General features: G+C 40.8%; 2 protein-coding genes across 12 annotated transcripts; one reads left to right on the top strand and one right to left on the bottom strand.

Annotated features, from left to right (window-relative positions):
* Nucleotides 1-294: 294 nt before the first annotated feature.
* On the bottom strand, nucleotides 295-10,628 carry nfyal (nuclear transcription factor Y, alpha, like). 8 transcript variants are annotated; one of them, XM_017722015.2, is made up of 10 exons: nucleotides 10,499-10,628; nucleotides 9,487-9,583; nucleotides 9,025-9,111; nucleotides 8,011-8,157; nucleotides 7,634-7,765; nucleotides 6,585-6,687; nucleotides 3,657-3,811; nucleotides 3,137-3,310; nucleotides 2,670-2,774; nucleotides 295-1,281 (listed from the first exon to the last, which is right to left on the bottom strand). In XM_017722015.2, exons 2-10 carry the CDS (start codon nucleotides 9,559-9,561, stop codon nucleotides 1,219-1,221), a joined length of 1,041 nt encoding a protein of 346 aa, XP_017577504.1. In that variant the 5' UTR covers nucleotides 9,562-9,583; nucleotides 10,499-10,628; the 3' UTR covers nucleotides 295-1,218. The 8 variants fall into 8 exon arrangements, with proteins under 8 accessions (XP_017577504.1, XP_017577506.1, XP_037391565.1 ...); XM_017722017.2 differs by lacking the exon at nucleotides 9,025-9,111 and having other exon boundaries at nucleotides 10,499-10,627; XM_037535668.1 differs by lacking the exon at nucleotides 295-1,281 and having other exon boundaries at nucleotides 2,186-2,774; nucleotides 9,028-9,111; nucleotides 10,499-10,624.
* On the top strand, nucleotides 10,577-13,822 carry ngrn (neugrin, neurite outgrowth associated). 4 transcript variants are annotated; one of them, XM_017722019.2, is made up of 4 exons: nucleotides 10,577-10,694; nucleotides 11,755-12,028; nucleotides 12,115-12,225; nucleotides 13,032-13,822. In XM_017722019.2, exons 2-4 carry the CDS (start codon nucleotides 11,808-11,810, stop codon nucleotides 13,627-13,629), a joined length of 930 nt encoding a protein of 309 aa, XP_017577508.1. In that variant the 5' UTR covers nucleotides 10,577-10,694; nucleotides 11,755-11,807; the 3' UTR covers nucleotides 13,630-13,822. The 4 variants fall into 4 exon arrangements, with proteins under 4 accessions (XP_017577508.1, XP_017577510.1, XP_017577509.1 ...); XM_017722021.2 differs by having other exon boundaries at nucleotides 10,613-10,694; nucleotides 11,760-12,028; XM_017722020.2 differs by having other exon boundaries at nucleotides 10,652-10,779; nucleotides 11,760-12,028.
* The last annotated feature ends 60 nt before the right edge of the window (nucleotides 13,823-13,882 follow it).

Here is a 13,882-nt window from a genome sequence, read left to right as displayed (position 1 = left end):
TATGCAAAGAACATTCCTCTAGATTTTAAACAAAGGGAGACAAGTTTACATTCATAAACTACACTTGGTCATATAAAAAGCAGGACTGCAGTAGATGTACAATGACTAGAAACTAATATGAATCAATTGGGCACTGAAATCTTTCATTCCATGGAGCTAAGAGGATTAAAGGACAGAACTCAACTTGATCACATTAAGATCATTTACAGCCTTAAACAGTGCTCACACAGATTACACAGGGGGAAAAAAAAAAAAAAAAAAAAAAAAAAAAAAAAAAATCACACGCAGACGAAATGTGGAAGATTGCCACTGACCGGACACAATTTAATCAAAAAACATCATGTTCAAAGACTGCAATGTCATACATAATTCATCAAAAAAAAAGTATCTACAGACAGGCAGAATAAGGGAAGGGGAAGAGGCTATTTCAAAAGAAAGAGGAAGACATGTAGTGCGGAAAGACCATCAACAACGGGCACAATGGTAAGAATTGCAAAAAGACTTTCCTCTAATTACAAATCCTAGTAAGATTATCAAAATTTGAATGTAAAAAGTATTCATGTTACAAGCAATGATGTAACAAGGCTGAGCCCCAGAGGCACAAATCCCCTGGTGAACAGGATACATTGCAAAACTCTTTGCTTTGGCCCACCCCTCACCCCCTGTTGTCCCAATGAAAAAGAGAAGAACTACACAGAGCACTGACACTTGAGCAAAAGATAAGTGTGCACTAACTAGGTCACATGACTCACTATCCTGACTTTTTTTTTTTTTACCAAAGCTTTTTTTTTTTTAATGCAAAAGCACCACATGACAAAATCAAAAGAAATTATAAAACTTTAAAATAATCTTTATACACTAACTACTTAGTCAGCCTTCACTGTACATTTGTTCTATGGTCTGTTCTGAGGAACAGATCACAGTATCCAGGGCCATTTGTTAGCCTTATACTTTCTGAGCACAATGAACCAAATTCACTAACCTCTCTACAGGTAACGTAAATGTTTCTCCTTCATGCTCGTCACTACTGGTCATGGCTGAAACTGGCGAAAAAAAGCCAGACCCTCGCTTACAGTGGAAAAGGAGAGAGGGGCGAGACACAGTATTGCCTTTTGGGCTAGAGTTGTGTTAAGGGCGGAGTTGACGATATGCATGGTTTTATTTTTGGGGTGCTGGTTGAATAGGGCTTCCGAGTCGAGGGGGTTCTCGAACCTGCTGCTATGATACGCGTATCATCTGGGACACTGTCTCCTCTCCTGCCTGATTCTGCTCTTGCTGCTCCTACAGAGAAGGAGGGAGGAGGGATGAGTAAGTGGGTGGATCAATGATTACACACATAACCCATACACAAATACTGAGTATTTAAAGGAGTCATGACTCTTTACTAGTTAACACAGCCCAAGATATGTGGAGAAACTAATCTGTGCAGGGGTCAGAGATAAAGCACACCCTAAGCAAGAAAAAAAAAGTTAATTATTAGACTACATTAACATCAAGATTTAGCCTACATTTTTGCACATTAGTCAGTTTTTAGAAACCTTTTCAGGGAAATGACTGCACAGCTATGCATGAATCATTTTTTTGCTGAGTGAACATACCTGTAGTTGGGCTGATACAGATGGTGTTTTTTCAGTTTATCGAGATAAAATGCATGAATATGTAAGATGAGGCTAAGACTAAGCAGATGAAATGCAGCAAAGGTACATTCCCAGATGTCTGAGCTTATGCTGAAGTTTTTGGGGGTTTTTTGCACATACAATCTTAGGAGGGATTGTTGAACATTTGACTAGTCCCAGTCATTTATTCATGAAAGATAAAAATCACAACATATGACAAACATGCATCAATGTCAGAACTGCAAAAGCAAGTAATCAAAGGCAGAGAACTAATACAAAACAAAAGTGCAACACAGAAGCATGCAGCATGTGTAGGGTAAATCATATAAAGACTGGGGGCAAGACTGCAAGCAACATTCTCCATGCTGCTAAACTCTCTTTACATTGAACTTGACTGGTTCCTTAAAAATGTAACACGATTCCTATAAATGCAAAACATCTTAAATCTTTGTAAGCTTTCACACCGCCCCAATACAAATTTTCAAGACAGTGAAACGGAACAGTTAATTTTTGTTCAAAAGCAATATGGACTTCTTACTCACAGGAGGATTTAAAAAAAAAAAAAAAAAAAAACATTCATTATTATGTAACTGTATATGGTATGTAAAAGCACATAGCTCTTCTGATATAGCTGACCACATAGCCTTGACTACAGCGGCACTCACTAGAATCCTGAGGCAGAAGAGCAACAATGTGTGTTGTGGTATGTAAGAAAAGCATTGCAGCCTTTAGCTCATCATCATCGGTTCGCAGTCAAACTGTCCAAGTGTTAAAATGCTGACAAAGCACAAACTCACAGCATGTTAGAAAAAACAGCATAAATCACCCGTGAAAAGGGATTAGAAAAAGCAATGATTCAGCTAAGCAAGAAGGCAGGTGATGGGCACAGTGTTTCCAATGAGAGCTCAAACAAGGGAAGATGCAGCCAATGAGAGCAAAAAACAGCAGCTAAGCAAGGGGTGGGGTGTGGTCAGGCAGCCAGTGAGAGCCAATGACTGTGGTGGCTCTTTGTAAGTCCTCTTGCTTGAGTCCACCCTGCACCAGCAGCCTCACCTGCCCAGGCAGACCATCCTCTTTATCCTTTGGCGAAAAGAAGCGGCCACCGTCACCCCGCTTCCTCTGCATGGCGTGTCTGTGTCGTGACTCATGCAGGTATTTCTGAGAAAACAAAAGTGTATGGATCAGGATGTAGAAAGGAGAGGAAAAAAAAAACATTACACTGTTTTGGTGCTAAACGTACAACATTACAAGGAAAATAAGTTCAAAATAAATAATTTTAGGCCTTGAAAAAATATGTTTGTTGTCTCATCAAGTATGGAAAATAGATGGTTAGGACAATTTTCTATTGGTCCAAAATGTCCTTGTCCCACTTTAAGCAGCCCTGGTAGAGATAAATTAAGCTTATGCCTTTGAGAACTCTTTGTTTTACACTCTGCCCTGATAACTGTCATGGTTAAAACATATAGAACTAGTTATGATACCAGTCTGCCACACTGGTGCACCTGTCAGCCATGCCTTACCCGCCTCTCTTTGGGGATCTTGCCCTCAGCCTCGAGCTTGGCACGGGCTTGCCGTCTCTTAAGGATGCGGTGGTACTGTTTGGCGTTAACATAGAGTGGCTCTTCCTCCAGCATCTCAGCCCCTGGCAGAGGGATGCGCTGGATGGTGGGTACTGTGCCTCCTCCAGGAACCATCTGAAACACAAGCACAAATGGAACAGAACCACATTAATTCAATCCACTACCGGCTAATATGCTTTACATGGAATCTGGCAAGGTCACTGGGAGAAAGGACACCCACGGAGCAGCTGTGTGCACAATTTGTAATAAGCAGCCTGGCATACGTCGCTGTCATTTAAATTTTATACCATTAGCTCAATCGCATTATGGCAGTGATGGCTGTCCATTTTCCACATTAATACCAAGAAAATTCCTCAGACTCACAGATTTCCCAAAACAGGAACGACTCATTTAGGGCTCAAAACTACATAGATTAAGGATTTAACACATTAATTAAATTAAACTCATTCTGAGCTCTTACCATGACCATCCCTCCAGTGTTGACGACGTTGCCGGACACCGGCAGGGTGACTGTGACTGTGCCCTGGCCGCTGTTGGTAGTGGAGGTGTTGGCGCCCCCTGCTGCCTGCACAATCTGGGTGCCAGTCAGAGTACCTGCAGGGATGGTTATCATGCCTGTGGAGGGAAATGTCAAGTTTAATAAACACTGGTAATCACTTATTTTACATTAATATGCTCTTAACAAGCTGCCATAAAGCTACCGTTGTATAATTTATTTAAAACAAAACAAATCATGGTTAAATGGTTAACTAAAAATTAAACATGTATTGCTCCGTCATTAGATTAGTAGTGGTTTAGTCGGTTTAACCCAGATGAACTAGATGTGATCTGAAATTACATCATGACCAGCCCACCTAAAAGATAGCGTGTCATTATGCAAAATTATATTTCCAAAAGTATTCATTCACGCACCCAAATCATTGAATTCACGTGTTCCAATCACTTCCATGGCCACCGGTGTATAAAACCAAGCACCTAGGCATGCAGACTGCTTCTACAAACATTTGTGAAAGAATGGGTCACTCTCAGGAGCTTAGTGAATTCCAGTGTGGTACAATGATAGGATGCCACATGTTCAACAAGTCTAGTCATGAAATTCCCTCGCCACTAAATATTCCACAACTTTCAGTGCTGTTATAACAAAGTTGGAAGCGATTGGGAACGACAGCAACTCAGCCACAAAGTGGTAGGCCACGTAAAATGACAGAGCAGGGTCAGCGGATGCTGAGGGGCATAGTGCGCAGAAGTCACCAACTTTCTGCAGTCAATCACTACAAGAACAGTAAGTAGAGAGTTTCCATGTCCGAGCAGCAGCATCCAAGCCTTACATCACCAAGTGCAATGCAAAGTGTCGAATGCAGTGATGCAAAGCACTACCACTGTACGCTAGAGCAGTAAAGATGCGTTCTCTGGAGTGACGAATCACACTTCTCCATTTGGCAATCAAATGCATAACTCTGGATTTGGCAGTTGCCAGGAGAACGGTAATTATGCATTGTGCCAAATGTAAAGTTTAGTGGAGGGGGGATTATGATGTGAGGTTGTTTTTCCAGGAGTTGGGCTTGGCCCCTTAGTTCCAGTGAAAGGAACTCTTAATGCTTCAGCAGACCAAGAGATTTTTGGACAAGTTCATGCTCCCAACTTTGTGGGAACAGTTTGGGGACAGTCCCTTCCTGTTCCAACATGACTGTTTGAATTAGAGTGGAGACTGCGAGCCAGGCCTTCTCGTCCAACATCAGTGTCTGACCTCACAAAAGTGCTTCTGGACAAATGGCCAAAAATTCCCATAAAAAGACTCCTAAACCTTGTGGAAAGCCTTCCCAGAAGAGTTGAAGCCGTTATAGCTGTAAAGGGTGGGTGGGCCGACATCACATTAAACCCTATGGATTAAGAATGAGATCTCACTCAAGTTCATATGCGTGTGAAGGCAGATGAGCGAACACTTTTTGAAATATACTACATTTCAGTGTTTGATTTCATATTAAACTTAAATTGTAACTACAGCCTTGGAGTTACATTTATATTGTTCCAACAGCCTATAAATTGTATTATACATAATATTCTATTATCATTTCTACACACAAACACTGCAAAATACGTAAAATACTGTACGTTTAAATACATATAATGACACGAATAGTCCATTTTAAAATGTTCTTGGCTGAACCACATTCAAAAGCTTTAATGCCTTTAAGTCCCAGTATTATTACATACTAAGGGTTATTGTTCAGCAAATACAGGGGCTTTAATGCAAACCGGTTGGATTGTGTAAAAAACTTTGGGCCTGTCAGCTGGCAGTGGACACGGGCTTAATTGTTTTAATTAGTTATTAAAACTTTATGCTAATAGCTTATTGTTAAAAATTAATACTGTCCACAGGAATCTACAGATAATGGGAATTGCTCCTAAAATCTCTCTATTTCCCCAAATGCTAGTCTATGCACACCACTGGGTCTGTGTGCTCCTTTTTGGTCTGTTAGATGAAGAATTTGAGTAATTGTGGGTCGTATCAAAATGCATCAAGTCTACCCATCAACCATTCAAAGAGGTGCCTGTGTTTTTTTTTTTTGTCTCTTTTTTATAACCTACATAAAACTGAAAGCCATTCATTTGTGTTTTGTTAAATAAAACTGATATTAGCTAAAATGTCACTGAAGTACACAAACCATAATGGTGTAAGATATATAGGTTTAAGTATGGAATGCCAAAACATCTGAGCTGAAGACATAGTTCATTTATAACTGTCTTGTCTAAAAGCACAGTAAAATCATATCTACAACAGGTTAAAGATGAAACTGAGTTAAACCTCAGTGACATCTAGTGGCAGATCTTTTTTTTTTCTTAAATGACACAGCAATTGTGTTTAAACACTAGAAGCACAGTTTCCAGTGACACAGTTAAGCTAATAATAGTGCAAATGCCAAGTAATGTCTGATGAGGCTTTTACTTTCAGGGTTCATGTGTTGTCAGTAATAAAAGTTAAAAACGTCTTAAACTACATGCATTTTTATAAGGCAGGCCAGGCAGATTTATGAAAAGTAGACCATTAGAACAGCACCATAAATTTGCTCACAATACTCACTTAATATCTGCAACTATTTACAAAGACCTGTTAACAATAACATATTGCTCCAATTTTAAGAAAATCTGGCATGCCAGTATAGATGTTCAGCATCTATATGTAAAAATCAATATTTATGAAAATAAAACTTTACATAAAAACTCAACATACTCATTATGAGAGTGAACACAAGCACATACACTTTGTTCCAAATATGATGAGAAATGTGTGCCTGTGGCTTTTATCATAAACTACAAGCAAACCCAAAGAATGACCTAAAAGAGAGGCAGAGGGAAGTAGAGGTGTGGTCTGTAGGTCAGTACATACCCTGCTGCAGCACAGTACCATCTGCATTCACAGGCTGGTACACAATGGTCTGCCCTTCAGCAGTCTGAGCAACCTGCTGCCCCTGTACTGTGATCTGTTGGCCCTATCACAGGTACACACACAAAAACATTAACATAAAAACGTCTAGGAAATAGAAATGGACTCTGTATCCATAATGTTTATAAATCAGTATCAGGTGTAACATCCTGTTTACATGTGCAATGCATTCATTTTACAGCACAGAACTGCAGCAAAACAGTCTTGTGAGGTGTTGTGTGTACATTACTGTTTATTGACAGCACTGTTGACCGTTCAGTACATCATGGTTTTGATGAACTACAGTATAACATTTAATTTGAATTCATTTACATTTTGTCTTAAACATTCATGGTTAAAGTAAACAACCTACAGCAAATCACTCACCAGGAGACCCATCTCAATAACTATAACCTGAACGGTAAACATAAGTGATGCTTAGAGGTGAGCAATATGATGATACTTTGTTATTGTTATAAATTTTGTTTTTGTGATGAACAGTATGCTTTTGTGAGCATATTGTGGATGTCATACACTAACCGACTGCTTGTTTCATGAAAAAGAGCATAATTAGGCCTGTTTATATTTAATGCAGTACAGTATATGAAATGTTGAGGAATAAAATTGTATCTAAAGTTTTTGACAGCTGTTTTTAAAATGTGGCACTGCTAGTATATTGCGTGTCAAGATATTGTGATATGTATTGTGTATAATTTCACATTTATTTAAAATATAGTTGATTGAGCAGTTAAATAATAAGTATAATAATCCCTCTGGTGAAATTACTTATGATGTATAAGTGCTTTTTTTTCTAGCATATTTTAAGAATATCCTGATTATAGCAAAAAATAGTATTTTGAACACTGATATCTATAGGGAGGTAGAAATATTTCCAATCATGATATTCCAGATGTAGAGTCTAGATCTCAGTACTAATTAAAATCACCAATATTACAATATTCGATCACACATTTACATCGCAAACAGTACAGCTGAGAGTAAAAGTGGCTAACCTGGTTCTGTCCTGCAGTAATCGCAGTTTGGGGCTGTTGGATGATAATCTGCTGGGCCTGGCCCTGCTGTCCCTGCAACTGCAGGGTCTGCCCCCCCTGCAGCTGGATCTGTCCCGGCTGCACCAACTGAATCTGAGGCCAGACAAGAATAAGACACAAATGCATATTGAATGACTATATGATAAGAAGAGTGATGCATATATAATCCAATAGACCAAATACATTTTTGTATGGTCTTATTGTAACTCAGATACTAATAATACTTTTGTTCTGCTCTAACATTTCATCTATATGAATTATCACTTAATTACCACTTAATGAACACAATGTAAAACAATAACAATAAAAGCCTAGTGTAAAACCGTACGCTTTCTTACCTGCTGCAGGCCTTGAGCTCCAGAGACAGGCACCTGCATAATAGTCTGGCCTTGGCCTCCAGACATCGCCTGCACCATAATTGGCTGCCCAGAGGAGGTGATCAGCTGACCTCCACTCACTTGCACCATGAGGGGTTGACCTTGGACCTAGACACATGGGGAGGAGTCCATGCAGTTAGTTTGGTGTCTCATTAAAAATGAAATCAACAGTAATTAGAGGTAAACTTTGCATGCAGCTTCAGGCTTTTGACAAGCAACCAAAAACATATCTGTTGGCTCTTCAGACCACTCCAGAGGACACTATAAATCATGTTAAACAAAAAGTCTTAATAAAAATCAGAAAAAGTCAGAATGTTTACTGACTACTTAAAGTAGTAGAAATAAAACATTTTTCATAAGCCAAAGCCATCTGGAGTGGACTGGGCTGGGCTGATAATGATGACTGAATGAAGGGCCATGCTGCTCACATGTTTGAGACAAACATGGTCAAACATTAGAAAAACATGCTGAACGTAATGCACTAAAAGTCCAACTTTGCAGTTCAAAAAGGTGCATACAATCTACTCTTGTGGTCTTGTTGTTTTGCTCTCTGTGTACATATATAAATATACTGACAAAATATTAGCCTGTGAACTGCTCGATCAGCTCATGTGCCAGATGAAGCAGCATGCAAATGTACTGCAAACATAAAAAAGCTTAAGAAAGGCAAGAACAGGCTCCCAAAGACTGCCTCTGTAGACCTTCTTAAGACACACAGGATAAAGGATATGAATATATCAGAGACACAACCATAGTAGAACGGCCAAAAGAAAGTCAAGATGTAAAACGTCTGACTCAGTCAACAGATCAGGGACGAGTTTCCAAAGGGTCTGTTAAGTAATATAGCATAGTCACCTTCGGAAACTCCACCCTGACCCATTAAGAACTGAAGCAATGCATGCTGGTCAGCTCACGGTACCACAGACACAAGCTGCATGCGACAGATTAAGACTTAAAGCTCAGAGTTCTCACAACTACCTGGAGGGTCTGCACTTGCTGACCCGTCGCCGTAGCGACGGGCGCTTCGGTCTGCAGCTGTACAGCTGTTACTGTGCCCTGTGCCTGTGAATAAGCCCATATAACTGAATCACTCCTGATTCTTCTTCACTTGATACAGGTGTCTAGGCTGTTATGCACGGTCATTCCCTAGTGGAATGTTTGCATAAGAATTGTACCAGATCCTCAATTTAAAGGAAAAAAAAGTGACTGAAAAACTTTGTGGGTAAATACTGATAAGGTGTGCTACTGGATGATGGTCTCACGCAAAAATCACAACCAACTGAAATACAAATTTGTTCATTTGCATTTAAATAATAAGAGTTTGTGTATAATGGATCATTTCTGTCCTATCAGGTTCACAATCTCACACAAAGACAGCAAGGAAAAGAAGTGTGGTGCCACCTCCCCCCCCCTCCCCCCCTCCCCCCCTTAGCTTACCTGCTGTTGGACTTGCCCATTTGCTGGCTGAACTACTATCTGCTCCCCACTGCTTGTGGAGTTGTACTGCTCCATTTTCGTCCCAAATCACCCTAGTCTGCAGAGGAAGCATTCAGTTTTTCAGCACACGCCCAATACTAATAAAAATACATGCTATTTAACAAAGAACGCCCATACAGCTAGCTAACGTTATCAGGCAGGGGCTGATCCGGAGTTGTCTGTGTAGGTAAATATGCGTGTGAATGTGAGTTCTATAGATATTATCACATTTTACAGAACAAGAGTCCCTGCTTATGGGTCAGAAGAGACGGCTGAGTGGTACGTTAGGAGTAACATTATTTTGAGAAACGCTTTTTTATTAAGAGTTACCTAGCCAGAGAGAAAACAGAGCAGGCTAGTAGCCACGCTAGCTCTAGGTTAGCTAGTAAAATTGGCGGCAGTTTAACATTTTAAATCCCATGCTTGTACACCCATACTAGTATTAGGTTAGCTTGCCAAGCTATTGTATAAAACAAATGGTAAAATAAGAGAGAGAGAGAGAGAGAGAGGACCGATAAAGTGTACTTGAAGGATAACGTAAGCTAACTAACCTAGTCATTAGGTAACCTTAACGTTAGCCAGCTAACCGAATGCTTGCTGCTTTTATCAGTTAGTCCTTAAGCAGCGCTGGGCTACGTCTGTAGGTTACCCTCTAGCTTAAGTATGTATGTTTTTTCCCTGTGCTATTGAATTACTATGCAGTTAGCTTGCTGGCTAGCGTCTGAAACCAGACTGCTCAGGCTAGCCAGCCAGCCAAGCTGCCTCCTTTGTTTGTCGGCTGGTGAACTACAGAGCTAACTGCAGCTCGGCGACGTCCATTTTAGCCCTGTTTGTTTCGCCGACACGCCGTTTGTCCGGTTCTCGCATTACCGATTTGATTTCTGTATTTTGCAGAATTAGTAATTTGGTTGGTCAATGACAAACCAATCCGTGCTGTCAGCTACCATTCCCCAGGAGCCGCGCACTCTTTTACCGTTTCTCGGTTGTCCGATGTCCCTCTGATTGGCTCCAGTACAGCGCGCAGAAACCCAATCACCACCGCGCGCTCACAAAATGGCGCAAATGAGGCGCGCTGGGGGCAGGAGCTTCAAGGGACGCGCGCAGGCACGTGGGGGCGCGCCCGCACCGGACACGCGCCGCGGGAACGCGCACATGTTTTAGGAGTTCCGGTGAGGCCTCGGTTTGGAGTTGTTTGCACGTGAAATGAAACTTACCAGTTTGCAGTGAGCTCGATAGCAGCTGGATGCGCGGCAGGTACTCGGCTCCGTTTGGTTGTACTTTCTACACGGCTGCAGACGTTCAGGTCGGAGGCTGTACTGAAGGAGAGCGCAGCGTAACTGCCCCTGTTGTACTGATGGTGTGCAGCATTGGCTAACCTAGCTAACGTCACGTTTGATTTCTGACAGATGGGCTTCTAGACACGCGGCCACTTGAATAGTAAACTATCTCCCGTTTCTCCGAAGTCACAGTGCATAGAAGAAACATGTCGACTACTTTGGCCCTGGTTCTGAAAGGAAACGAAAGTTCGCTTCCTATTTTTCCGTTCCACCTTAAAAGGTGCAGCAGGCACCGTTCAGTGTTCCTCAGGCGCTAGAATGTAAAGTGTTACTGCCGCACAGTTTAAGGTGGAGCGGAAGAATTCGAATGAGAAGCCAGCTTCAGCTTCATAGACGTGATGCGCCCTGCTTGTCGAGAGTGATGTGTGCTGTACGGCATCCTTTGTTTTTATTAATGTCATAAGTTATAGGGTTTTAAGTTTGGGAGATTAAACGAACCGTTGCTATCAGTGTTCAGCTACCTTAAACGAACAGCTGAATGAAGAAAGTCATAACGATGTCCTTAAATTGACCCAAGTTTCTCCCTCTCTCCTCTGTGATGGGTCTATTTTACCATTATCACCATTACATAAACTCATAAAACATATGTAGGTTCACTGGTTTGGATAGTCAGTAAAATGGCTGTGCATTACAGACATTGTGGTCCCTTTGTCCTGTCCACCACTGTAAAGAAATTGGAGGCAGTAAGTTTGTCTACAATGCACCATTTCACATCAAACCGAATAATGAATTCATTTGAAACCCAAGACTGTCAGTAGATCTGAAATGGTGAATGTGTGTCAACATTAGGTGGCCTGAGAATGTTTTGGTAAACCCAAGACATTCATGTGATCATTTCTGTTCCTGTCTAACGGGTAGTGAGAGTTTAATGATCTTATTTGCTCTTGCTCAGAATAGACCTCCATCATCTCTGCCGGGACAGGGCTCTCTTGTTTGCTCATCAGCATGCTTGGCACTTTGAGGCTGGTTCACATGGTGAAGCTAGCTGCTCTTCCAGGGCCTGTAACTGCACTGATTTGCTGTCATGCCAGCCATGATGCCCGTGTGTGGATGGGCTCTGCTGGAAGGCATTCCACATCTGACAACAGAAGGAGAAGCCAAGAGAACGCTTCAGAGGAGGAACTTGATATGGATGCAGTGGAAGCCAAATTGGAGTCCCTTGTGAGGTAAGACACAGCATAGATTTAAGGTAGTGATACAATTTCTTCTGTTCTTAACTATTATAATAGGTTAATGTCTGTTTTCTCTGCAGTGAGGAGAAAAGAATAAGAAAAGCTGCCAAATTTCACAAGATCAGGCGGCAGCTAAGTGAGCGCGGAGCCCCAGAAAGGAGATTAAGTTGGGATGCCATTGAGCAGATAAGGTACTCTACAAACCTTAAGTATAAATACAAGATAGTTCTACCAATTCCATAATTTTTTTCAAAATATCTGCACAATTGTTCAGATGTAAAGTCATTCATAGTGAAAATGCTGCATTGTAGATAGACATATTGACCATAATTTCTCTACAGTGGTGGCAATGCGACCAATGGTTGTGATGTCTACAATGCAAATATAACCTTTATTTAGTATTTAAAAAAAAAAAAAGTATGTCAGTCCACTGTATGTATTTTGGTTTCCACTAACACTTGTAACAATTATACTGACTCAGTACATACAGACTAGGAAAGTTTTCATTAATCACATTGTGAAATGGGATTAGTGAAGTAGTGTAGGTGAACATGACCAACTTTGAGCACAGTAATTTTACATTTACAAGAACATCCGTATATCCGCTAGTGGAATAAAACCTCATGTCTCTAAAATATTTACAAGGGGAAAAAACATTTTTATATTGTCATGTAAGTTAGTGTAACACGACCACCCCAACCAAGTAATATTTGACCATTTCTTTTGGTTTGTTCATCATGAAATTTTAACACACTGCAAAAGGTAATGGGTAATCAGGGCTTTCAAATTATGCACAATTTTGGACATCAGCAACAAAAAAATTAAGACTCAGATGCAACTGTCCAGGAATTAAAATGGAAAAGTTGGTTCAGCATTTATAAACCACTTGAGACTCAGCACATGACACTGGTTTTGGCACTTTGTTTTTGCTATGTTGTGGGTTTTTTTAAGCTTCTACTGTCTACCACGTTTAAGCACTAATGTAACTTGTTCGCAGATATCTAAAGCAAGAGTCACCACAGGAATGGACAGTGCAGAGATTAGCGGACAGTTTCTCCATTAGTCCTGATGTCATCTGCAGAATCCTCCACAGCAAGTTCACTCCCACTCCAGAGAGGAGGATTAAACAGGACTCTAAAGTGTTGGCCACAGTCAGACGACTTTCACTCCGAGATGGTCAAACTGACCAATCTAAAAAGGAAAAGTTGAGACTGCCAGTGATGGATAGGACTGTTCCAGCTATTTCCTCAGGTAACACAAATGCCCTGACGGCCCTGAGCTCTGAGGCCCTTGCACCCGCAGAGATTGAGACAAGATTGGTTCCCTCTGGTGGTGATGTTACACTACAATCCAGAGGAACATCTCAAATATCAGCTGCCCCAGCTATGGCACAGAGCATATCACAGGAGCAGACTAGTGAGAAACAAGATCTAAAGAGTTTAAAGCAGGAGGAAGAGCAAGACTGGGAACAAATATTTCTCACAGAAGAAGAACTTGAGGAACTTGTGCAAACACTGCGTGGAAAGCCCAGTGCGGTGGAACAGAAGGGCAGGGAGTTTTTTGACAGTGAAGGCAACTTTCTTTACAGGATATAAAGAAACTATTAACAGTCCACTTCTCAGTAAACATCAGTAATGCTGCCCCTCAAATTAATGTTCTAGTGTGACATGTTGGGGGTTATTTGTTCTCATATGCCTTAAGAATAGTAAATTTAGGAACTTTAAAACAACCAAAATGTATGAATGGTGATACAATATATTACAGAATAAAAATAACACATTTAAATTATTTAACATTGAAATCTCTGTATGTTGCAAAACACATGAATCCAAAAACCCAAAAAGAAGG

The sequence above is a fragment of the Pygocentrus nattereri genome, chromosome 28 (genome assembly GCF_015220715.1).
Source record: "Pygocentrus nattereri isolate fPygNat1 chromosome 28, fPygNat1.pri, whole genome shotgun sequence".
NCBI lineage: Eukaryota > Metazoa > Chordata > Actinopteri > Characiformes > Serrasalmidae > Pygocentrus > Pygocentrus nattereri.
The sequence above is the reverse complement of the archived record's forward strand: the minus strand, read 5'-3'. Positions and strand labels throughout refer to the sequence as shown.